General features: G+C 41.1%; 1 protein-coding gene across 1 annotated transcript; it reads right to left on the bottom strand.

Moving 5' to 3' along the window:
• Positions 1-2,397: 2,397 nt before the first annotated feature.
• LOC134633632 (CD209 antigen-like protein 2) lies at positions 2,398-3,785 on the bottom strand. Its single transcript, XM_063482528.1, has 4 exons — positions 3,767-3,785; positions 3,528-3,670; positions 3,032-3,147; positions 2,398-2,524 (listed from the first exon to the last, which is right to left on the bottom strand). The coding sequence occupies exons 1-4, from the start codon at positions 3,783-3,785 to the stop codon at positions 2,398-2,400; spliced, it is 405 nt and encodes a 134-aa protein (XP_063338598.1).
• Between the last annotated feature and the right edge of the window lie 23,322 nt (positions 3,786-27,107).

Below are 27,107 nucleotides of genomic sequence, written 5' to 3'. Positions count from 1 at the left end.
TTGTTTCTGTTACACTAATTTATTTCTTTACACTTCTTAGAATGTAAGGCATTTATTTGAGTTCCATGAAGTACAACCCTCCCCTCCCCCAACAATGTTTAATTTAAAATTCATGCCAGATGTCTAGGGAGGTCTTTTTTTTTTCACTGAAGTTTCTTCAACATTTGAAAATGGAGTAGGGTGGGGGGTGTATTTCTTAAAAAATGGAACCTAACTATTTAAAACAATGACAAACCACCAAAGCTTTCTACTTTTCCAGGAAATTACAACAAAACAAAGACCAAAAAAGCCACATTTTTTTCAGGAGTTTTACAGTTTGACAGTTTAAATATTCACTGGAGTTCATAAGCATCATCTCAGTGGTCTGACTGTTCTTGAACAAGAAAATATAAGTCTAAAATTTATGTAAAGCATTCTTGGTTCTAGGTTTCGACCATAATGTTTCCCTCATAATGTGGACATATTGTACACATAGTTCACCATGCAAAGCCATTTCCATGTCATCTTTAACCTGCTTATTAATTAAACAGGTTAATTAATAACCTGAATTAAACCTCAGTGTTGTATTTTTTTTACGCAACACACAAAAACGTTCTTTTATGTTGTTACTTATGTTATATGAAGACTTATGTTGTTAGTGAATGTACTGCAAGCATTCAAAAGATAGATGATGGCAAAAACAAATCATTTTTTCCACATTTTTATTGCCAGTCATACCTCTTAAACAACATAGTGACCTCTGTAATGGGAAAATATTTAATCATTATTTAATAAATTTATTTAATAATATAATTATTATGCTATGCTAAATGGCTCAGAGTACCAAGAAGGATTACCAAAATCACTTTCTATTTAAAACAGAAATTTTTATTCATCATCAGCTACGTAGCAAATTTAGCAGATGACTTTATTCTGACCCTCAACTCTAAACCCCATTAAATATGTAAATCTTTAAAAGGAAGTCAAGGAAAAGGCTAAGCATTTCTTCCAAAGTATTTTTAATCAATTTTTTTTTATGAATTATTTACAAATATGCCGATATGCAAAAAGCCAAACAATACTTTTGAAGAGTCGAAAAATCTGCTTTTACACAAAGAAGGATTTCATAACATTAAACACATAACATGTATCGCAACAACATGTAAGTCTGCTTTTAATAATGATTTTTATGTAAATTAAGTAAAAAAATCAACAATGTAAAATAGTGTATGACTTCTTTTCTGGCCCTAAACTCCAAGTTCACTTAATATGTAAATGTTTAACAACAACCCAAGAAAAAAAAGTTATTCTAATACCAGCTGTATGTAAATTAATCACACAGAACAACAGCTATGCCGAAACAGAGAAGAAGAAAAATTAATTTTTACTTCCCAGCTAAATAGTGAAAGCCCTAAAATCATCTACCTTATTATATGTCACAGTTATAATTATTTGTGATGTTGGCTCTAGATAAATAAAAAAGGAAGTGAAATTGATGATCAGAGTTTACTTCTTAAAAAACCATGCACCATGCAGTTTAAACATGGCTGACCTATTCTGTGTACGTTTGCCTGTATGTGTCCTTCCACAGTTAAAAGTTCAGTTAACTCATGACTGTAAATTGGCCATAAGTCTACATGGTAGTCTGTCTCCCTGTTAGCGCTATGATATTCTGTCAGCTTGTCAACTGTGATAGCTTGTAGGGCCCCAGTGACCCGAGTCAGGAAAGCAAATATGGATGTGGACAGATGGAAGATTTGGCTTAAGGAAAATAAAATGGCCCTCAGGTCCGAAACTCTTGCCTTCCATTTGTAAATGAAATCGTAATTAATTTGTAATTTATTAATTTCTAAATTTTAAAACAACAATGATAATAGTCTGAAAATTTCAATTATCTTAAATGCTATTAATTTACATTTTAAATTACATTTTGAGTAAGATGTGACACAGAAAATATGCAGGATTTAGCCAAAATAAACAAGAATGTGTTTTTTCATGTTAACCAGTCCAAAACTCTTTTTTAATCAGTTCTGGGCAAAAACAAAACTCTTTGGAACAGATGAAAATGGTAGGTTAAAATCATCAGGCTTTGGCTTCAAAGACAATACTTAGGATAATTAATTAACTGCTCATTTTCTCCAATATTAGAAGCATTTTGTGTCAGAGTGATGCTGAAAAACTATTTCACGGATTTGTTACTTCCAGGCTGTATTATTGCTATTTTCCTTTACCCTACAATATAAAGGACATCGAGGCTACTGTCATTGTGATTTGGTGCCATATAAATAAAACTGAATTGAACTGAACTTGTGTGGGTGTTGTTTATGATGACAGAACCAAAAATCTGGAATATTGTCTATTAATAAACTTAAGAACCCCAGTCCAAACCTTTAGTTAACACTGTAAGTCATGCTGATCTTATTTCTCACAAATATAATTTTGTGCCGCAAAACAGCCATCGTCATTCCATGATCCTTTATCAGATGAAACATATTCTCCACAGTCCTGGCTTTTGAAGTCATTAGGCTGTCCAGGCTGCCAGTATCTGATGAATAAGGTAAGAGAGAGTAATCATTTTCTCCACTTTGTCGCTATAAGAAACAAATTCACTCCTACATTGTGATTGTTTGGTGCCTCAGTTTGTCTTTTTAATTTAACTCTCATTTGCAAAAGTAGAAATAATACTCCGCACTTCTGCAATCATCCACCTCCGTAACCATCACCACCTCTGGATGTTTTTAAATGTATTCAAATAGGATGTGAATTTTAATACGACTAATCCTCTACGGATGCAGTTGTATACAGTCTAAAATTTAGAGTGCAATAAATCACCTCCTGATCTAATGAACCAAGTCTTTGAGTTCCTTTCCTTACATTCCCTGTTGCTGAATTGTTGGATAGATATTAAATAGTTTTTGGCAGTTCAACAACAGAATACAAGACTGATCTTTGTACAATAAAGTTGTACATAAAAGTTTCATAAATTAACCTTACATTTAGAAAATGTGTAAAGTTAGATCCTTTTTGTTCAGGTTTGTGTATTTAAACTTACTCTATGGTAATAGGGGTCCCATCCACCCAGGTCCAAACCCCCTCTGTAAGTGTGTCGGTTAGGCCAATCCAAGCATTTTGCCTCTCGCTCTTGTCCAGTAATTCGTTGACAAAAAGCTGTTAGAGTCGCACAAACAAAAGACTGATGACCTTACTGTTAGGGGGTGATCTTGATTTAAATTGGAATATATAATAAATGGACTGGTACAGACAATTTCTACACATTTCAGTTTTGTAAAAAAAAAATTTGAATGACCCGTAGACCCACGATGGCAGTCATTTGTCTTTGGGATAGAGACCCATGTCTCCAACAAGATGGATTATAACAGCATTAATGATCCTTTAATTTTTCATTTTAGCTCCATCACCTAATGGAGTTTTTGCAACACTGCAGTCATCTTTAACAGTACATGCAAACCTACCCAGTACAAAGCCTGTAAAAATTCTTGCAATCATTGGCAAAGTTTAGCGATTCTAATTCTGCCTTTGTTTCTTACCTGTTCCTCAGCGGTGTCTATGACAAGTAGATCTGCACCTTCAGCAATGCAGGCTTTTCTGCTTTCTGTCCAGTTTTTCTTTAAGGTTGAGACAAAATAACAGCTTATGTCAAACCTTCTCCAGTGGGCCTGACAAGGAATGCCTGCAAATTCATCACATGGAAAAAATATCCAAAAGATGAAGAATACCCCATTGGAGATAACTTTAGTAAATTTAAGCTGTAACATAGGAAGCATACCGCTTAGTTTAGTGGTCATCCTTTTGACTTTCGATTGTAACTCTTCTCTAGCTGTAGTCAAACGACTGTAGTTGGTTTGTAACTGTTCCTTTTCCTTCCTCAAAGTATTATACCTGGTTTGAAGTTGCTCTTTGTCTTTCCGCAGGGTGTTGTAGCTGTGGTCAGTTTGATGTTTGTTTCTATTCAGAGTATTGTAGCTTCTTTGTAACTGGTCTTTCTCCCTCTTTAATACAGTGTAATTGCCTTCTAGCTGGACTTCTTTTACTCTCAGTGCAGTAAAAAGAATGTTTAATGCATCCTTTTCTCTTTGGAGGTTATTGTAGCTGGTTTGTAGCTGCTCTGCAGTTGCTGTCAGATTATTGTGATTAGTCTGTAAGCCCTCAAGCTTCCTCTGCATGTCAGTGTAGTTTGTCTCGAATTGATCTCTCTCTTGTTTTAAGTTGATGAAATTTGTTTGTAACCGGTCCTTCTCATTTTTCACATTGCTGAAATTGGCCTCCAGCTCATCTCGTTTAGTAATCAAATAACTGTAATAGTGCTGCAGCTCATCTTTGTCTTTTGTGAGGTTGCTCAGTATGATCTTTAACTGTCTAGTCTCCTTACTCAAAGCATCATAACTGATCTCCAGTCTGTCCCTCTCTGCAGTCAGGTTGTCATTATCATTTTGGAGTTTCTCCTTATCTTGAGTGAGTGTATTGTGATATGGCTGTGTTTGGTCTCCTGATGTAGGATGGATGATCTCATCTGTGAAATTTAAAAAATAAAAATAATACTTTGCCGGATTTAATTGATTATCACGAACTGGATGTAAAAGCAACAAAAAAGGGGGTTATTTTTATTGAATAAAAATAAGCAACTTACAGAATATAAATTGACTTATGTTACTGCACAACAGGACAGCACACAGTAATCCGAGGCTCACAGTGACACATCTGAGGATCTGGTTTCTTCTGCGAAAATTCACTGTTTTGAAAATAAGAAAACAGACATTTTTCAAATTAAACTACAAACAAATATATCATTAGACCAGTAAGATTGGTTAAAAAAGTCTTTAGAGACTTTAACTTCAGTTTTAGAATTTTTGAATCCATTTAAAAATCTTTAAAACCTGCTTTACTGTGTAATTATGTATTACTGAGCATAGACCAGCATGATATTGGTCCTTTTATGAATTAAACATGAAATTTATTATTCAATAAAGTGTTCTCAAACCAAAGGCGTCTTAAGCAATGAAATACACACACAAAAAAGTGTGACATTATTCAGTTTGAAATTTAAGCTGAAAAACAGGTTTGCATTTTATTTTGTTTACCCACTAGTTCTGTCTGCGTGTTTTTGGGGTGATACTGTACCTTGAGTAATGAGATTGCCGTCCATATGTAATAAGGTGTCATCAATTTCCATTGTATCCATTAATGTTCTGGATTTTTTTCTGTTCAGGTAAGACCTTTGCAGGTTTTCATTAAAAAGAAACATTGGAAATGAAAAACAGTCCTTCAGTTTTCCATAAGTGCTGATTTTACACTAAACTATACTAACATTCATAAACATTTTTTAATGTTCTAGAGAAAGTTCACATTCAATTATCTAAACATTAAATAGTTTTTAAACCTGCACTTACCTCGCACTTAGCTAAATACGCACAATAACAGTGAATTCAAAAAAGATTCTACCACTGACCAATAAAAAATGAATGTTAACTCAGTATTATTTATTGTAGTGAAAAAAGGATGTCCCACGTCATCAAGCACTTGACATAAACTGATTGGTTGAAAAGGAAACTATGCAAAATCCACTGTATGTCTACATTCCCACATTCAAGGTACTTCCCACTCAGACTTTTTGAAAGAAATAACTAAGGTTAAATACCACGAAATAGTGATTGGGATTTTTTTCTCTTTGACTGACCTGATTGTTTTCAGACTTCCACCTTCTGTGATTTCTGTTCCCTTTTCCCACAGATTAGGTTCTCACAGAGGTTAAATAACTGAGAGTGTGAATGTGCTGAGAAACAAGAAATACATAGAAATAAAAAACTGCTCACAAATTCTGTCCACGTTTCCCATCAATACTATGTGACAGAGACATACAGTGGCTTGCAAAAGTATTCGGCCCCCTTGAACTTTCCCACATTTTGTCACATTACAGCCACAAACATGAATCAATGTTATTGGAATTCCACGTGAAAGACCAATACAAAGTGGTGTACACGTGAGAAGTGGAACGAAAATCATACATGATTCCAAACATTTTTTACAAATAAATAACTGCAAAGTGGGGTGTGCGTAATTATTCAGCCCCCTGAGTCAATACTTTGTAGAACCACCTTTTGCTGCAATTACAGCTGCCAGTCTTTTAGGGTATGTCTCTACCAGCTTTGCACATCTACAGACTAAAATTCTTGCCCATTCTTCTTTGCAAAACAGCTCCACAACTGCCCTGTGACGGCCTCAGAGGTTGTCTAAGAGAATATTGGGAGCAACAATACCATGAAGTCCAAAGAACACACCAGACAGGTCAGGGATAAAGTTATTGAGAAATTTAAAGCAGGCTTAGGCTACAAAAAGATTTCCCAAGCCTTGAACATCCCACGGAGCACTGTTCAAGCGATCATTCAGAAATGGAAGGAGTATGGCACAACTGTAAACCTACCAAGACAAGGCCGTCCACCTAAACTCACAGGCCGAACAAGGAGAGCGCTGATCAGAAATGCAGCCAAGAGGCCCATGGTGACTCTGGACGAGTTGCAGAGATCTACAGCTCAGGTGGGGGAATCTGTCCATAGGACAACTATTAGTCGTGCACTGCACAAAGTTGGCCTTTATGGAAGAGTGGCAAGAAGAAAGCCATTGTTAACAGAAAACCATAAGAAGTCCCGTTTGCAGTTTGCCACAAGCCATGTGGGGGACACAACAAACATGTGGAAGAAGGTGCTCTGGTCAGATGAGACCAAAATGGAACTTTTTGGCCAAAATGCAAAACGCTATGTGTGGCGGAAAACTAACACTGCACATCACTTTGAACACACCATCCCCACTGTCAAATATGGTGGTGGCAGCATCATGCTCTGTGGGTGCTTCTCTTCAGCAGGGACAGGGAAGCTGGTCAGAGTTGATGGGAAGATGGATGGAGCCAAATACAGGGCAATCTTGGAAGAAAACCTCTTGGAGTCTGCAAAAGACTTGAGAATGGGGCGGAGGTTCACCTTCCAGCAGGACAACGACCCTAAACATAAAGCCAGGGCAACAATGGAATGGTTTAAAACAAAACATATCCATGTGTTAGAATGGCCCAGTCAAAGTCCAGATCTAAATCCAATCCAGAATCTGTGGCAAGATCTGAAAACTGCTGTTCACAAACGCTGTCCATCTAATCTGACTGAGCTGGAGCTGTTTTGCAAAGAAGAATGGGCAAGGATTTCAGTCTCTAGATGTGCAAAGCTGGTAGAGACATACTCTAAAAGACTGGCAGCTGTAACTGCAGCAAAAGGTGGTTCTACAAAGTATTGACTCAGGGGGCTGAATAATTACGCACACCCCACTTTGCAGTTATTTATTTGTAAAAAATGTTTGGAGTCATGTATGATTTTCGTTCCACTTCTCACGTGTAAACCACTTTGTATTGGTTTTTCACGTGGAATTCCAATAACATTGATTCATGTTTGTGGCTGTAATGTGACAAGTAATGTGTGGAAAAGTTCAAGGGGGCCGAATACTTTTGCAAGCCACTGTATATACAGGAACTCAGGGCAAAGTTGTACATATTTGTAAGTAAGGGATCAAAGAAAGCTGTATGGTAAGTTCTGTAAGTAGATATTTTATTATATATACATAGTATTTTCACTCTCCTAGTTTAACATTAGTACAGTGGCTAATTACACCTAAAATTAAAGTTGGTTTAGAAATTTAAAAACACATTTTTTAATCCAAGTTTGTGCTGGCACACTGGACTTCTCTGAGAATTCATACATTAATCAAGCATAGCATTAAACCAAAAACCATTGTTTTAATAAATTCATATTTTAAAAATGTCATTTTAGTCAGAGAGCTTTGCATAAGTGTTGATTAACCTTTACAGAAATTTTAAAAAATGTTATTGTAATTATCTGTACTGAGCAGCAGTGGCAGCACAAACCTTACATTGGGTGGTCTATGTTCTGGACAAAGACCACTGATGCTGTGCCTGGAATCTGCTGCAGCCACTCTTCTAGTTTCAGGATTACAGCTCCTAATGCCTAATGGTCCTATTACCACTGGGACTACTTTGGACTTTACTTTCCACATCTGCATTATTTTCCATTACTCCTTCTTCCTGATGTTGCTTTCCACTTACATTACCACATCACCCTATCTTTGTAATGTATTTGTGGCTTGCCTGGGTGGAACTGCTGATTCTGGACTTGCAAGATTCTGTTTACTCACCTGCAAGATTTGCCTGCTTTGGCTGTGAACGGTGATCTCCATGGGGCAGACTAAATTCTGCTTGTCTGTACGTTCAGCAGCCTGAGTCTGGTAAACACCTCACTTAGGTTTCTTACCTGCCCGTCACCACTACCTCCAAGCTAACCTAACAGCTTGTCAGAATCAGAAAAGCAGATGAATGAAAAACAGCCTTCAATACACCACTCAGCCACTACTAATATCTGGTTATGTCATTCATAGCAAACACTGTTCAAAGCTGTCATAAACAATGTTTTAAGAGCTTTCCCTGCTTGTCTCGTTCTGTATTTTTTATTCTTCTCTAAGGACCTCAAGGAGCACTCCATACATGCATGGAAGATACTGTTAAGAATTTGGGGGAATTAACTGTTCGCGAAGGTGGAAAAATGTGAATTTCATTCTAAATCTGTCACATTTTTGGCAACATTGGTGAGAATTGGCAGGTGGAGACAGATCATCCCATGATTCCACATCAGATGAAACATATTCTCCACATTACTGGTTTTGGAATTCATTGGGCTGTCCAGGCTGTACCAGTGCCTGATCAACAAGGTAAGAAAGAAACCATCTTCTCCTCTTTAAGAAAACCTTCTGACCTCTGATTGGTTTTGTAACTTTTGGTTTGTCTTTTTTCATTTAAGCATTATTTGCAATAGTAGAAACAGTACTATGTAGAGTTCTGCTATCATCCGCCCCCATCACCACCTCTGCATGTTTTTAAATGCATCAAACAGGACATGAATTTTAATGCAATGAAGTCTCTGTGGATGCAGTTGTGTAAGCTCTGAATTTGAAAGTGTATTCAGTCACTTCTAGATCTGGTTCAACAAGATTTCCTGTTGCTGAATTTTTGGATCAATATTAAATAGATTTAGGCAGTTTAGTTTTACACAGGGTGTCTATCATCAAAATATTAGACTGATCCTTTTTGTCCTTATTTTCCACCTTCAAGCAGTTTTAGTTTAGGATGAATCATGGATAATTTTATGTTAATAAAGAATTGAAAAAAGAAAAAACATATCATATGGAACAGGAAAGACAAGTTCTGTAAATTACACTCTATTATATTTAGGAAATCTGTAAAATTATAGCAGCGGTGATCATATGAGAACCTTTTTGTTTGTATTTGTACAAAATACAAACAAATACAAAATTTAAACTTTTTTAATTCAAATGGTGACTGGGTCCCATTGACCCACATCCAAACCCACTATAAGACTTTCAGTGAGGCCAGTCCAGGCATTTTGCCTTTGACACCTGTCCAGTAATCCACTGACAAACAGCTGTTAGAGTTGCACAAACAGAAGACCAGTTGATATAATTACTAAGACTTATATAAAAATTGAGACATTTAACAGTGGGAGAAAGATGGCACGGTAATTAGCCATCGTAGAAGGTCCTGAGTTTGGGACCAGGGCTCTTCGCTGTGGAGTTTGTATGTTCTCCCTGTTTTTGCATGTGTTCTCTGTGTACTCTGGCTTCCTTCCGCAATCAAGACACATGCAATTATTGTGGTTAGAACTAGTGATTATAAATTGCCCATAGATTTGAATGTGAATGGTTGTCTGTCTCTCTGTTTTTAGTCCTGTGTCAGACTGGTGATCTGTTGAGGGTGGTGGAGTCCAGCCATCAGGTCAGAAAAGGGAACATGGCAGTTCAGGGGGGTAGCAAAGGGGAAACAACTCAGCAGTAGACACAGAGTAACTCTTGGATCTGGTCAGATGGTCAACGGCAGAGATGGAGCAACTTTGGGTCCTGACCGGGTGGCTAGTGATCAAGACACAGCAGCTCCGGTAAGCAATTGATGGTTGAGGAAATGAGACTTCCTGGGATGCAAAATGATCAGCCAGCGGCTCAGCCTCACAAGGGACTAGCTTGAAGGCCAGTGATGGATTCACTCATGAGGCCAAGGAGGCAGCCAGTGCTGACTGGACACCTTAGGAAGCTTGAAGGACGGCTATGGAAGTGAAGGAGACCCTCTGGAGGTCGCCAAAGAAGTTGACTTTTAGCGGGCTAGCATTGGCTAAAGTCACTGGACACCTCTGGCTTAGCTAAAGGCATGGCATCGGGCGAGGTGACTGGACACCTCTTGTGGCTTGACAGGGGGATAACAACTGTAATGAAGGTAGGACCCCCTCTGAAGACTGGCAACAAAGGAGATGGGACTCCTCTGGCTCAGGTCTCTCAGGTAGTGAAGGATCTATGGTGTCGGATTCTGCTGCTTCCTGCTATCCCAAATTCATAACAGTGGTGTCAAAATGACTACAATAAACTTGAACTTAATGTTTGTATGTCTGTTAACTTACACAATCTTTCTCCAAAAGAGAGAAAGTACAAAGAGAAAAAGATAAGGTTTCTTCAAAGGTAAGCGGAGAAATGCATACATTGCAGGACCCAGAAAAGACTGACGCATGCATGATCATCCACAGGTAAAGCATACTGTATATACACACGCAGGATAGGAGAGAGACGAGGCAGAGAGTACAGAGAAATTGCAGGTTCACATAGTGAGGACCATGACAACATCCATTGTTTATTTATAGTCACTGTGTGGTACTGGAGCCTTTTTTTGATGTAGGATCATAAATGCCAGCACAAAATGTAACTACGATCAATTTAAAGTGAGTGACTTCCTCCTACACCAACGCAGAGCACTGTAGCAAAAAAAAGTTATTTGTATTAAAATGGATACTAGTAATTAAACAGGAACAAAACTTTTTCTTTGTGACTTTCTTTGACTTTGTGTTCTTATAAAATTCACAAGCAATACTTTGAAATTAGACTTCATTTGCATGCTTTTTGACCTCCTAGAGTTTTAACTTTCTTTCATTATCACAGCACATTTCTCATTCAAAGAACCTGATGCACAAGTTCTTACTGAACAAGTCCTAAGTTTAATCTGAGAACAATGTCAATGCTTCATTAAAAACAAGCCATTTGCAGGCGATCTGCATTCCTCAATGTGAAGAACTTTGATCCAGCTTCAGCACAGATACAGCTCCAGTGGCAGCTGTTACAAACTGCTAGAAAAAAAGATTTGGAGAAACGTGACCACAAAAAAAATGTGCCATTTGTCAAAATTTTTAATATGACAGAGACGACTGTCAAGCTGACATGTGCCAGGAGTCCCAGCAGCTGATGTTTTGATTTTTCTCACTGCTGCATTAGACATTGTGGGGAAAAGACAGGCTGTCAGGCCAGCTGTGCTGTTTTTAAGTATTGATCCCTCTCTCCATGTGGAACACTTAGCTCCGTCTCTTTACTGTTGTAGGAAACAGAGTGCTGAGTATTTCTCTGGCTCAGACTGAACTGATTGAACTCCTTCTCAGTAAAGCACTGAGTGCTGAATTAATACTTTGCTGAGGTTTACTTCAGGACTGTAGGTACATTCAGTAGATTGCGGATACATCACTTGTCATAACAAAATTTGCTGTATATTACAATCATAATATTCATATAATAACTTAAATGCTTATCTTATAATTATAAGATAGATTATATGTAGTTTTTTCCTGTTTTGTCCCATAAAAGAAGCTTTTATTTATTTTTTTAAACTATTTTTCCATTTACATTCTTTAAATCGTTTGGTAAGCTGCCCAAGTTTGCATTAATCTGCACTGATTTTATTTGGAATTCTTTTTTTTTTTTTTCTTTTTTTTTTTTTTTTTTCCATCATCCACTCATCTTCCAGACTACACAAGACAATAGACGCCCAGGCTGAGATCTTCCTCCACCTCTCCTATATCTCCCCCTCCTGCAGAGAGAATTCCTGAGGAGAGGAAAGCTCCTGCAAGATGTGACAACCTCCCCCACCAGTTGAAGAGTCCCCCAGGTGGCTCGATGCACCGGCGGCGCCCTGCGCCAGGACTGGGCCCCCATATACCCACCCGCCCACAACCCCAGCAACACACCAACCAGGACCCGAGCCCCCGAGGCCCGGCCAGGGCCCCAGCCCAGAGACGGAGCGCCCCCAATTTGCTGTATATTACAATCATAATATTCATATAATAACTTAAATGCTTATCTTATAATTATAAGATAGATTATATGTAGTTTTTTCCTGTTTTGTCCCATAAAAGAAGCTTTTATTTATTTTTTTAAACTATTTTTCCATTTACATTCTTTAAATCGTTTGGTAAGCTGCCCAAGTTTGCATTAATCTGCACTGATTTTATTTGGAATTCTGATAACCAGATGGATCTTATGAGGAAATGTCCCAATATGCCATCAGCACCCACCCCACATGCAATCCCAAGACAAATCTGGGAAGTTAAAAGATGAATGAAGGCACAGGAAGGTTGGCAAAATTAGTTCTGTTTAATCTTCCAGAATCTTTTATTTCCAATCTCCAAAATCAAATTAAAACCAGGCGGCTGCTGGATTTGGTGGCTCTTTCCTTTGTGAACTCAACAATTAATTACCCTGAGCCTGATTCTGTCAGAGGTTTATTCCTGTTAAGAAAAAGTTTTCACTCTCAACAAGAGTGACCAAGTGATTTTCATAGGTAATGACTGTTGCTTTGAAGTGATGCTATATGAAGGCAGTTGTACTGCTCTGTATCAACTGCGGTCTGTAGATTCTGTAGTCAATAACAAAAATATTAATTGAATTTGTTCAAAATCATGACTGTTTATAAATGTTTAGATATTTGTATGGTGTTTGGAGGACCATCAACATATCAAGATATATCAACTAACACAAAATCAAAAATCCATGCTGCACTATGAATCAGCTCAAGAAAAAAAAAGATTCATTACTTCAGCGATAAATTTTTACCTGGTCAAATTACGCTCATATTTAAACTCCTTGTAAAGAATTTTGACTAAGACAGCAAAATTGTTGATGCATTTAGATTACAAACAAATCAAAAACACCACCATGTGCCAAAACAGCCATAAAACACTGCCATATAAAAGCTCGGGGCCTATATGCTTGCAAACAGCAGCAGTCCAGCAGTCTGAAAGAGTAGGCAGCCAAGACCATATAGATCTTGGCAAACTGACAAACTAACTGTTCCCCATTGAGCGTGCTTTACAATCCTTCATGATCATAATTCTTAATCATATCATTTACTCTACAAATTGAAATATTTTAACAGCTTCAATGAACTATAGTCTCGTGTCAGATCATTGCAGAACATTGCAAAAAAGAAATCAAAAGCAGAGCTTTTCTTATGTTATAATTTATACTCAAGGACAGGTTCTCATATACACTGACCAGTAGCATTAATGTTTAACAGCAAACACTCAGCTGTGATTGATGGGGATGAATATGCGGCTATTGTAGCAGTTGTTAATCATCCATCATTTTTAAAAATGTGATTTATATGATTTATCAGGTAAATCACAAAGCAAAAATAGGACACATGCATTTGGGAAAGTTAGATTAAACCTTAGCAACGAAAAGAGAAACATATTTTTAAAAATATAACTTAAATGATTAATTGATTTTTAAAATAGTTGTGGTTGTGCTTGGCTCCAGGAAAAGCTGTAAAAAATGAAATGAGAGTATTAAAACAGAAAAGGGATGTGAGCTACGCCCATGATTCTTCCCAGCCTTTTTCCCTACATGGAATTCTTTTTTTAGAGATAGAAAAATTTCTTTCCGCTTACCTTTCTTAAAGGCTCGTGTAAAACATCGTGCAACAGCTTTGCATAAAGATTTTTATGAATGATCAGCCAAGGATACTGTAAGATTGTGCCTTTTTTGAAGTCAAAGTAAAACAAAAAAGACATCACTAAGAATTTAGATGTGATCAATACTGTGAAAAACATCTTTATCTGTTTTATGTAGTATTTTATTCTATGATGCAGCTGTGTGCAGATAAACTCTGTCAACCTTGGGTAGCCTCATCTGTAGTGTCACATGTATGATTCGGTTTAATCAAGTTTACATGTTTGATTTTTCTCATGTGAACTTGCTTAATTTCGACTTCCTTTTATTCGACGTTTCAATCGGGTAACTTTTGTCCTCAACCCTGATGGACTACGTAGTACGTAGTAGGGACCCAATCACTGTGCTTTAAAGCATAACCAGTAAAAGGCGAAAGAACTTTAATGTTGTCACCAGCAGTCACTGTACCCTCCAGTCAAACACCTCTAACTGAGTCAGAAGTTAATGAGATGGGCTTTGTTCTTCCAATCCTTTAACTTGGGGGTTGTCTCAATAAGAGAAAAGAAAACATAGTGGCAGATACATTGACACGTGGCCCTTGTATATAAGTTATGCCTTGCTACAGTTGCACATCTATTATATTCCAATGTCTTGATGCATTCTCAATCATCCAGGAAAGTAAATCTCCAAAAGTTGAATCTGTTCATCTGGACGTAGCTGTTTTGTGGAAGAAACGTTTCGTCACTCATCCAAGTGACTTCCCAATCTTATAAACAGTGTATTTGCATAATTACATTTGCATAATGACATTTGCATAATGACTGAAACCAGCCCACTGAAGGAACCTGCAGTCAGCCGAGGCTGAAGAAGTCACTTGGATGAGTGACGAAACGTTTCTTCCACAAAACGCTACGTCCAGATGAACAGATTCAACTTTTGGAGATTATATTCCAATATTTCTGTTTTTTGTATTTTTGAAGCTTTCCAAATAGTCCACTTGGGTCCGACGGTGTCTTAGTGATGTAAAGTTCATTATCATTTGCTGACTGGAAGGTCCGTGCAGACCTGCCTGTTGTTTTGTGTCCAACTGGACTTGTCAGCAAAGAACTCTCACCAAATACTGGTTTAGGTGGCAAACTTTAAACACACTTCAAAGTATAACATCAGCCAATGGGTCTCCAGCTGTTCATGCCCAAAACAGAGTATAATAAAGGTTAAAAAATGCATCCACAGGATCCAACGTTTCCGGATCATTGAGACTGGGAAGTAGGGAAGTACTGGGATGTGTATTTTATGATACAAAGGATATTTGTTGTAAATGTAAACTGATATGTATAAATAATATTAGGTTGAGAATGTTGATTAAAAAATTTGACTGTGTTCAGACTGAAAAATGATTTGCTTTGTATCTTTATATTATATCTTTATTTTTTGGGTTATGAGGTGGGTCTCCGCTCTCAAGGAGAGGTGTGATCGTCCATTGGCCTCTAGATCCACATTTTATATCAGAGTTTTTCATTTGGAATAAAGTTTGGGTTGACTGCTCACCCACACATATAGGCGTCAACAGTCAGCCTCTCTCTTTGTCTCTTTCAGGTCACTTTGACTGAACTTTATTTTTTAATTTACTTAAAGAGCACATGTCCACACATCTAAATGTTACACACATGACATTTAAACTGGTTACACATTTAGCTTTTGACTCTTAGATAACTTCAGTTAGTGTTATGTGCGGTCTCCATGTTTTGTCTTTCCCATTAAGCCTGGATTTATTGAACTCCTGTGCTAAGGTGTCACAAACATGACTGAAAAATGCAGCTAATATGCTAGAAATTTACATGAAAGTGTGTAAAAACAATATATGACGCCTCGTGTGTACACAAAGTTCCCCATTATTTCCTGTACTAGAATAGTTGCTACAGCTCAAAACAGTCATTCCAAAAGCAGAACTAAAAGGGAAACGGGTGTGGCAGTAATTAATGAGAGTTTCACCCAGTGGAAGTCAGCACTTCCTGTCTTAGATTATTTAAGGCTAAGGTGCTGATTTAAACACATTTACTGGATTTTTTTTTTTTTTTTTTGCCCATTATAAGATAAGACACATGAATCCTGGAAATATAATAAACGAAAAATAGATTAGCACAAGTATTTGCATACATAACACTGTGTATATGTATGTGTTATGGGTACATATGGGACGTTGCACACAAAAACGTAATCAAAATATGAGATTAGAGGATATCTTGAGCAGAGCAACGTGCAGCCAACAGATTTTGCTGACTTTAATCTAAGTTCTTAGCTTTTTTCAGTAATGATACAACCCAAAAGGTAATTAATAATTAATCAATAATAATTAATGCATGTGTACTGATTACGTACTTTTATATTCATACAAATATTTACAGCGGGTAAAATAAGTATTGAACACCCTTTTCTAAGTAAATATATTTATAAAGGTGCTATTAACATGAAATTCTTAAACCATAGACATCCATAAATTATGTGTAATAATGAGAAATGACACAGCGAAAAGGTTTTTGAGCATGCTTTCTGAAATATTACTTTAGATCAAGAAAGATGAATGAGGGTCCCTGAGTACTTGGACGGTTACAGTTACATTTTTCATTTATTTGGTATCTGAAAAAGTGGAGCAACATGTAAAACAGCATTCTTAAACAGAAAATATAATACTTTTGTTAAACCCCTTGAATGAAAGCTGAAAGTCTGCATTTAAATCACATCTTGATTCTTTGATTTAAAATCCACTGTGGTGGTGTATAGGAATGAAATGACAAAAAAAAAAAAAAACGTGCCATTGTCCAAATACCCAAGTACCTGAGTAATTATTTAGAAATCTACTGATGAAAATAATGAAAGATGAAGTTTGTATTTAATGCAGGTATGTTTTAGATCTGTTAGTTTGTGAACTTGGGGGGAACAAAATCTCTCATATTTGACAAATGAAAGAAGTCGAGTGGAACCCGAGAAGGAAGAAAAGTGCACTGTTAGATGGCTGAACAATAACCTTGGCTCACATCGCCTCTGGGCATAAAGACCTGGCATACGATTACAACTCCTAAAAAAAGTCAAAGTAGAGGCAGAGATAGGGGTGTATTTTCTGTCTTCCTTCACCTCCAGGTGTTCACTGCACTTCAGGGAGCAGCTGAAAGTCTGATTCAGCGGTCACGTTGCTGCTCTGTTAGATGCTCCTTGCTTCGGGTCTCTGGGACCACACTGGCTTGTTTACCACATTCCTCTGGCAGCCAGGTCGAGTTTGACTGACACCTGTGGCCAGTGAGTCACAGGTACAGGCCCAGTCTCAACCCTTCCCAAATACCCACCAGCTATCAGCAGCCAGCCGCACTCACAAAGACAGATTCTGAAGGCAGTAAGTTTATCCGACAGCTAACTATTCAGCCTCCCATTCCTCCCATCGATCTTTGTTCCTTCCTTACTTCACCTTCATTATCTCTTCGTTGGACTTCCTCCCCATTTGAAAGAGCTTTTCACTATTTTTCTATCGTTGCAAACATAGAAAAACTCACCGAGTTTTTCAAAGTTCGAGGTCAGCAGGTATTAATAGCATTTCTGAAATCATTCGTCATAGCTGGAAAAGCACAGATGTTACTACTAACTCACAAAAATAACTTTCTGCTGAGGCTTGAATTCAAATGGGGTAAAAGCCATGACCTGAAAGCCTGTACTGCTGCCATTTATAAACTACAAGCACAATGTTTACAATAATATTGTATTGTGGTGGACCACTAGAGGGCTCCACTCACACCCAGTGTTGAGGAAGTGTGTTCCTCTGTTTTGTGGCGCGATATGTGCAGTTGATGTTGGAGACGAATAAAGAAGGAGTGAGAACTGAGAGCACTGTGTCGTTGATGCTTACCTCCACATTGGTGACCCCTGACTCGAGCATGCAACGGGCCGCAGATGACGCAGACTCCGCTATGGAGGCATCAGCGGCCGCCGGACCTCCGCCTCCTGTTGCAGCTACGTTCGCTGTGGCGCTGAAACTGCCGGACTTTTGGCTCCATGACCCCCCGTCGTGGTTCGTACACGTGGAGGCTCAGTTCGCCCTTCGCGGCATCTCGGCTGACGACACGAAGTATCACCATGTGGTGGCCTCGCTCGACCCGCTGGCCACCCGTCGCGCGATGGCGCTCCTCCGGGACCCACCCGCCCAAGGGAAATACGCCGCCCTTAAAGAGCTGCTTCTTCGGCGCTATGCCCTCTCCGACGCTGAACGAGCCGAAAAGCTCCTCAACTTGTCAGGCTTGGGTGGCGGTACCGCGCTCGAGCTCATGGAGAACATGCTATCGTTGCTCGGGCCGGATGACGGGGGATTCCTCTTCGCCCACCTCTTCCTCCGCCAGCTACCGGCCGCCGTGAGAGCTGTCCTCGCAAACTCCCCACTTCTGCCGGCGAAGGATTATCGCTCCCTGGCTGAAGAAGCGGATCGCATTCTCCTGGCTAGCCGCACTTTCAACGTTCACGCCCTGGCTACGGACTCGCCGGCGGCGCCTTCCACTGCTCCACCTGCCTCCCCCGGAGCATCCGCCCCCTTGCTGACGGCAGGGATTGCTACACGCCGGCACCGCGGAAAGAACATCTGTTTCTACCATCAGCGTTTTGGCGACAGAGCGCGTCGCTGCCTGCCGCCTTGAGCTTTCACGGCCCAGGGAAACGGACCCGCCAGCGCGCCGTAGCAGCCGCGACCGCTGGCGACACAGAAAGGCTGCTCTTCATAGAGGACTCGCGCTCCGGGAGACGTTTTCTCGTGGACTCCGGCTCCCAGAAGAGCCTCCTTCCCCCTACCGCTGCCGACGGACTAGCAGCGAACTGTGGGCCGCAGCTCATGGCAGCTAATGGCTCTCCCATCACAACGTTTGGGGAAAGGTTGGTGACTGTTTGTTTTCACGGCCGGGATTTCCAGTGGAACTTTGTTGTTGCCGCTAGCTCTGTACCTATTTTAGGTGCTGATTTTCTGTGCGCTCATGGACTGCTTGTCGATGTTGCTAACAGATGTTTAATTGATGCTCTCTCGTTTTCTTCCCTACCGTGTTTTACTCGGGCCGCCGAACCCGTAATTCGGGCTAATGTAGTGACCTCCGGGGATGCTTTTCAGCGTTTGCTTTCAGAGTTTCCATCGCTGTCTGTCCCTGATTTCTCTGGCACGGTAACGAAGCATGGGGTTGAGCATTATATTCCCACGGTCGGGCCCCCGGTGTTCGCGCGCGCGCGTCGCCTCGACCCTGCGAAACTGTCCGTCGCTCGGGAAGAGTTTGCTGCCATGGAGCGCCTTGGCATTGTACAGCGTTCGAACAGTGCATGGGCCTCTCCGCTTCACATGGTGCCCAAATCGGACGGTCGGTGGCGGCCGTGCGGAGATTTCCGCCGTTTAAATAATGCCACGGAGAATGACCGTTACCCCATCCCCCACATTCAGGATTTTTCTGCCAATCTCGCCGGAACGTCGATTTTTTCTAAAATTGACTTGGTGCGGGGGTATCACCAAGTTCCCGTGCGCGCCGAAGACGTTCCTAAGACCGCTGTCATTACCCCGTTCGGCTTGTTCGAGTTTTTGCGCATGCCGTTTGGCCTGAAAGGTGCCGCCCAGACCTTTCAGCGGCTGATGGACTCAGTTTTGCGTGGGCTGCCGTTCGTTTTTGTTTATCTGGACGATATATTGGTGGCCAGCTGCTCGGCGAGCCAGCACGAGTCCCATCTGCGCCAGGTTTTCCAGCGTTTGGCAGCGCACGGCCTGATCATCAACCCTTCCAAGTGCCAGTTTGGGTTGCCTGTTCTGGATTTCCTCGGGCACCGCATTTCCGCTGAAGGTGTGGTTCCGTTGCCCGACAGAGTCCAGGCCGTTTCAGCTTTTCCGCGCCCCACGTCGGTTAAAGCGTTGCAGGAGTTCTTGGGGATGATAAATTTTTACAACCGCTTTCTCCCCAGAGCTGCCCACCTGTTACAGCCACTCTATGCTGCCTTAAAAGGTAAGACAGCCAAAGATCCGGTTGACTGGCTGCCAGAACGCCTCCATGCGTTTTCCGCAGCCAAGTCTGCGCTGGCTGACGCCGCCCTGCTGGCACACCCGCTTCCGTCGGCGGAGATCGCGTTGACCACCGACGCGTCCGACGTGGCAGTGGGTGGGGTGTTGGAACAGCGGGTTTCAGGTCTCTGGCAACCGCTCGCCTTTTTCAGTCGTACGCTACGGGATGCCGAACGCAAGTACAGTGTTTTTGACAGGGAGTTGCTGGCCCTGCACCTCGCGACACGACATTTTCGTTTTTTCCTCGAGGGTCGCAACTTTACTGCATACGTTGACCACAAACCTTTAACGTTTGCGATGTCCAAGGTCTCTGACCCATGGAGCGCACGCCAGCAGCGCCAGTTGGCGGCCATTTCGGAGTTTACCACAGACATTCAGCACGTGGCTGGTAAGTCCAATCACGTCGCTGACTGTCTGTCACGTGTGTTGGTTTCTCCGGTGTATGTCGGTGTCGACTACGCTGCTATGGCCGCCGAGCAACGTGCTGACCCGGACATCCTGGCCCTTCAGTCAACGAAAACGGGCCTCGTGCTGGAGGACACCCCGGTGTGGGACGGCGGTCCGCGCCTTCTTTGCGACGTTTCCACCGGCCGCCCCCGCCCGGTGGTTCCCCTTTCGTGGCGTCGTCGTGTTTTTGACTCGGTGCATGCCCTCTCTCATCCCGGCGTCCGGGCCTCGGTCAAGCTGGTCAGCGCCAGGTTCGTTTGGCCGGGCCTTCGCAAGACTGTGAAAGAATGGGCGGCGGTTTGTATCCCATGCCAACGCTCGAAAATCCACCGGCACACGCAGGCACCCCTCGAACCTTTCCGTATCCCCGGTAGGCGTTTCGATCACGTTCATGTGGACCTAGTTGGTCCCTTGCCGCAGTCACAGGGTTTCACGCACCTTTTGACTGTGGTGGACCGCACGACCAGGTGGCCGGAGGCGGTACCCCTGGCGTCCACGACAGCGGCGACGGTGGCCAGAGCATTTTTGTCGACGTGGGTTTCCCGTTTCGGTCCCCCTGCTGACATTACCTCAGACAGGGGCCCCCAGTTTGTTTCTGAGCTTTGGTCTGCTATGGCTGACGGCCTGGGGGTCAAGGTCCACCGCACCACAGCATACCACCCGCAAGCTAACGGGATGTGCGAACGGTTTCACCGGTCTCTTAAGGCCGCGCTCCGGGCTTCCTTAACAGGTGGCGACTGGGTCGACCGTCTTCCGTGGGTTTTGCTGGGATTGCGTAGCGCGGTTAAAGAAGACCTCGGGGTTTCCCCGGCTGAACTGGTCCTCGGCCAGCCCCTCCGGGTCCCCGGGGAATTCTTGCCTGAGAGCCCTCCCCCATGTTTTGATGCCTCTTTGTTGCCTTTTCGCCCCCCGAGAGACTCATTTCCTGTTCCCGGTCCTGTGCACCACTGCCTGCCTGACACTTTTGTTCCGAGTTCGTTGGACTCTGCTCGTTTCGTTTTCGTCAGGCACGATGCCCATAGGACTCCGCTGCGTCCACCATATGACGGGCCATACAGGGTTCTTAAACCAGGCAGCAAACATTTCATTTTGGACTTTGGCGGTCGGCAGGAGGTTGTCTCTGTTGACAGACTTAAGCCTGCACATGTTATGCAAGAGGATCAGGTGGTCCCGGCCCAGGCCCCTCGCCGCGGCCGCCCACCTGCCACCGGGCTGATGGATTCTGTTTTTTCCCCCAGGAGCGACGCGCAATCAACGGAGTCCGAGTCGCCTGCAGCTTTTTCTGACCGCCAGTGCCAGCCTCGCTTCCGGGCTGGGTTGCCCTCTGTCAGTTCCCCACCCCCCCGGTTCAGCCGTTCCGGCCGTTTGCTTAAGCCCCGGGTCCTGGACTAGTTCTGCTGGGTGTTCGGGGGGGGCATGTGTGGTGGACCACTAGAGGGCTCCACTCACACCCAGTGTTGAGGAAGTGTGTTCCTCTGTTTTGTGGCGCGATATGTGCAGTTGATGTTGGAGACGAATAAAGAAGGAGTGAGAACTGAGAGCACTGTGTCGTTGATGCTTACCTCCACAGTATTAAGAAAAATAAAAAGAACATGCACAATATTGCCAGTCTCTCATTTTCCTCTTCGGACAATTAATCATTTATAGTAATACAAACAGTTTAACATGTTAAAATTAAATCCCCATTCCACTTAGCACCACTTTCTCAGCTGTGCCATTTAACTTCAATATTTAATGTGAAATAATGTCAGAATGAAAAGCAGAAAATGCTGTGGACTGAATAATGGACTGCAAGTTCTAACTCTGAATGATGCAGTGAGTGACGGTCATTTGAGGGTTGATGTGTTCACACAAGAGTAAGGCGGCTCCATCATCTGTAAAGCCAACAAACCATGCACGTAATTTCTTCAGAAATCTCTTCATAGTGAGGCTTCCCAAGTGAAGGATGCTGCATAGAGCAGACCGATGCATAACTCCAATTCAAAAAGTTGAAATAGGATGGTGCTCGCCTCACTTATGTAGGTAATGAACAGTACCATGAAAAAGTATTTTGTGATTTCTTTGGGGGTTTTTTGCATACTTTTCTCAGGAATTTTTTATAAAAATTTAAAGTTTGAACTCCTGTTTAATTCTGATTTCTTAAACTGTTTTAACTTTGTTTCCAAAGACTGAAAGAGAAGAACCATTTAGAAGTTCCTGACTTTGGGGTCTCTGATACTTTGCTATATAAAGGTATTTATCCTTTTTCCAGTTTCCTGTTTTTTCTTAGTTTACACACTTTTTTGTAGATCATTAAAAAAATAACATTAGTCATGGGTAAGCTAAGGAAATACAAAATACAGATTTTAAATGATCATGAAAAAACAATGAAAGCCTACAATGTGAAAAAGTAAATAAACCCAGTAACTGGTTGTGCCACCCTTGGTCACAGGACCTGCAATCAGGCATTTTTGATAACTGGCAATGAGTGTTTCAGATTGCTGTGGATTCATTTTAGCCCACTCTTCTGTGTAGAATTGTTTTAATTCAGCCACATTGGAGGTTTTTTGAGCATGTGTAAGTCTAAGGAGCTTGAAAAGAAAGCATGCATTTTGGGCCATGTGTATTTTAATTTGTGATCGGTGGGACTGATGTTAACGTGGTCATGTTACCGTGATTCTATGGGCTCAAATGATTAATGCAATTCGGCCAATAGAAGCTGAAGTTAATGCCCCTTTACAATTTAAAGTTGCAGAGATTAATTTCACTGTGCAAAAACAAGGCCCAGAATACATCTGTGTGGGTAGTTAAAAAAAAAAAAAAAAACTATTCAAAAACAAGCATTTTCAGACATGTAAATAACGTTAAATCTTTTATTCTGTTCTATACCTACGAAATTTCATTGGGTTATATGCTATGAAATACAAAAAAAAAGTTAGCCAAGGAAAAAAATCTTATTTTTCCATGTTCCATCTTCAGATACTTTGAAAAAGTAACATCTTCCGTAACATTTATTGCAGTAATATTTATATTGATGAAGTCTCACAAGTTTTAGCGTTATTTTGAACCCAAGGTTGTTTATATAGAGTTTGTAATTGCAGGGAAATACTCTATTCATTTTGGGCAGGTCATTTTTGAGCAGGAACAGGTCCAGACTTTGACTAGCCCATTTCAAAACATGACTTTTATTTATTTTTTAGCCATTCAGAAGTGAACTTTCTAGAGTGTTTTGGATCATTTTCCTGCTGTGTGACCTAAGTGTGCTTGTTTCAGTTTCAGAGCACAAACTGATGGCCAGACATTCTCCTTCAGGATTTTCTGGTAGACAGGATAATTCATGTTTCCATTAATTATTGCAAGTTGTCCAGGTCCTGAAGCAGCCTGGCAGCTCCAGACCATCACACTACCCGATGTGACGGGACTCAAACCTCCCAAAAACCTTTCAAAAAGTTTATCTTTTCTCTCGTCAATCCACAGAATATTTTTCTAAAAGTCTTAGGGATCATCAAGATGTTTTTGGCAAATGTGAGATAATCCTTTGTGTTCTTTTTGATCATCAGGGGAACTCTCCCATGGATGATATTTTTGCCCCATCTCTGTCATGAACCCTGACCTTGATTGAGGCTGCACTTCAAGAAATCTTCATCTGGGTTCTATTCTGACCTCCTGGACGAGTTGTTGATGTGCTATTGTAGACATTTTGGGAGGCCTAGCACTCCTGGGAAAGTTCACTGCTGTTCCAAGTTTTTTCCATGTGTGGATAACAGCTCACTGTGGTTCGCTGGAGTATACCTATTTACGTTCTAATCCTTTTATTTTCCAAACGGGCTCATAACTTTAACATATTTGAAGAGGAGCTAGTGGTTATTTTATGTCTGTGCACACTTTCCTGACATCAAAACCGATTTGAACTTAAAGGGAGGAATAATAGCACACAAAAGAGCATTTTATTGATATACTTTTATTACATGTGAGAGAAAGATGTTGAGATACATCAGACATAAGCTTTGGATAAAAATAGGTGTTAGAGATATCCTTTGAAGAGTTGCCTTTTACTTTTATACTTTGAGCACAATTTTGAGCCTTCCACACTTCAGCTTCTCACTTTTTTTCTTTTTTAATCATATGCATTACATGTACTTCTACTTCAATAAAGAATCCGTGCAGTTTTGCCACCTCTGGGGTGCACCCCATTTAAAAATAATAGGAAAAAAACTCGCAGGTGGTTGTTGTGTTTGAAGGAGGAACATGTGGCCCAGTTTAGCCACACACCTGATTATGACCAATTATCAAATGTCTACTTTTTCAGCTGCTGCTAGTTTGATGTGTGAAGACAAGATAACAAATGCCATAAAGTGGCTTACGATGTTGTTGCAGAAGAAACATCACAGAAGAAATAGCCAGTAATAAGTGTAATATACACAGAGTCCTTTGGGGTGTTCTTAGTGGAGGCGAATCCTTTCAGCTACTTCAGTAAACATACCACTGTCACGATGTGAAAACACTGCATTCTGAGTTAGTTATGCACTTGCACAGGAACACAACCCGAGGATTTTTAGTCACATACAAGATGAGGGAGGCGAGGACTCGCAAGTCAGCATCACTTAGTCAACACTCATCTGTCCACCACCCGCATTATCCTGAGGGAGAGATGAGGTGGAGGTGGAGTGGGGGGATTTGGTTGAATGATGCAGGTGACCTGTCTTCCCACATGCAGAAGCCTCAGGGAGATCAAATAAAAATCTCCCACTCATCAACAAGGCCACTGTTCCCAAGAATCCGATCGTGTTTTTGTGTAAACACCCTGAAAGCAGCTCCTTTAATTATATGGAAAAAAGCCAGAGATTAGTGCGCTGACAGTTACCTCAATGGAGCTAATTGTGAGTCATTTCTCAGAACAGAAGTGCTGAAAATGACTACTTTGGCTTGTGCCCCAAGTATGTCCATTAAAAAGAGCTCTGAACTGGTTTTACTAATGGAGGAATAATCTGGCAGTGATGTTGGTCTCAAAGAATAACAGCATTCCCTTACACTATACCCAAAGAAAAGGAAAACCACACCTTTTTGAGGTTAAGCTTAGGTAATTGCTGAATCAGTCAAACTCAAAATTGTTTGTTTGATTGGGAATATTAAAGTTTTATTAGATTAGAAATGTGTTAATGATTACAACATTTTAACAGACTGACCTGAAGTTCTATGAATAATGTAATCGCAGGCACTTTTCAAGTATAAAAGCAACAGAACAAATGTATTTTTATTTCATTTCTGTGGCCTTGAGATAGCATACACAAAGTAAAGCACATTTCAACATCAGACACAGTCATAGAAAAGAGCAAACAAAAAGAAAAGAAATACATTACTTGTAAAGGACATGTATTACATCACTTGATTACATCCTGCAGAAAGTAATGAACTACTCTATACTTCATAAATATCACTTCCACATCATGGGGTGAAATACACTGTCAGATAATTAGCAGTTAAAGATATAAACCTTAGGCTACTTGCCCACACACTGACACGATCCCACAAAATCTTTCTTTCAATGTTTAAGTATGACAACATAGTCAAGAGCAAAGCTGAAAACCAGTAAAAAGAGCACTTCACAGAGATCAACGTGGCAATTCTACTGTAGAAACAGTCATAGATAGAAATGGAGGTTCATATGCCAGAAGTCTGACTGCTTCTGTTATCTGTTGAAGGCTTGGTTCTGGCTGCTTGGCTGGGGTTAGTATACACTTAGTTTAACATCATTCTGGGTTCTTTGCTAGGGGCTTTGTGTTAGCTTGTCACCTTTGTAGATGCTGGGAAAGAGTCAATGGTGTGTTTCTGGAATTGGATAGCTGTTCCTGGCCTGAGCATAGTTTGTCCTTCTTAAAAAATATATGGTCAAGTAGCTGACTTTGGCCACATCAGTATCCTCATCGCCCCAGACCTCTCTGCAGCCTTCGTCACCATTTCTCACACCATGCTTCTCTCCAGCCTAACCAACTATCTTGGTCTCACTGGTACGGTACTCTCCTGGTTTCAGTCATACCACTCCAACAGAACATAGTTTGACACCATGGGACACTCCCAATCCACCTCTGCTCCAGTTAACCACGGTGTGCCCCATGGTTCTGTGCTTGGACCCCTTCTCTTCACCATCATAATGCCCCCCCCTTAGTCAGATCATCCGTCGCCATGGTCTTTGCTTCCATTCTTGTGCTGATGATACACAACTTTATCTCAGTACCAAACCCTCCACCTTGCTCCCCCCACAATCACTTGTCAACTGCCTGAATGAAATCAAAATATGGATGTTAACCAACCTGCTCAAGCTTAACAGTAATAAAAAAGAGCTCTTGGTTGTGGTCCCAAACCCTGCTACAGAAGATTGACATAGGTTCAAGGTTCTTTATTCATCACATGCATAGTTATACAGGTATAACACACAGTGGAATGTAACCTGACACACTCCTCGACTTGTGCAAAAAAAAAAGGGGGGGGGAGAGAACATTATATATAATATATACATAGGATGCCTCATCTTACCTTACCTTACCTTTGCAATCTGGGTGTCATTTTGGACTTCACTCTTTCATTCCTTACTCATGTCAAATCTGTTACCAAAACAGCTTTTTTTTCCACCTAAAGATCATCTCTCGACTTCAGCCACCACTCACTGACCCTGTAGCAGAGACCCTCATCCCTGCTTTTGTCACGACCCAGCTGGACTACTGCAATGAGGTCCTATTTGGGATTTCCACTAAAGCCCTGGATAGGCTGCAGCATGTCCAGAACTCAGCTGCCAGGCTTCTAA

Source organism: Pelmatolapia mariae, linkage group LG2 (genome assembly GCF_036321145.2).
Source record: "Pelmatolapia mariae isolate MD_Pm_ZW linkage group LG2, Pm_UMD_F_2, whole genome shotgun sequence".
NCBI lineage: Eukaryota > Metazoa > Chordata > Actinopteri > Cichliformes > Cichlidae > Pelmatolapia > Pelmatolapia mariae.
Note: the sequence above shows the minus strand (reverse complement) of the source record. Positions and strands in the feature narration are given on the sequence as shown.

Excerpts from the sequence above, each read along its gene's own strand:
- LOC134633632 (XM_063482528.1), bottom strand. Across the intron at positions 3,148-3,527 it reads TAGACACCGCTGAGGAACAG|CTTTTTGTCAACGAATTACT; the intron begins GTAAGAAACAAA and ends CGACTCTAACAG. Across the intron at positions 2,525-3,031 it reads GGGACCCCTATTACCATAGA|ATACTGGCAGCCTGGACAGC; the intron begins GTAAGTTTAAAT and ends CTTATTCATCAG.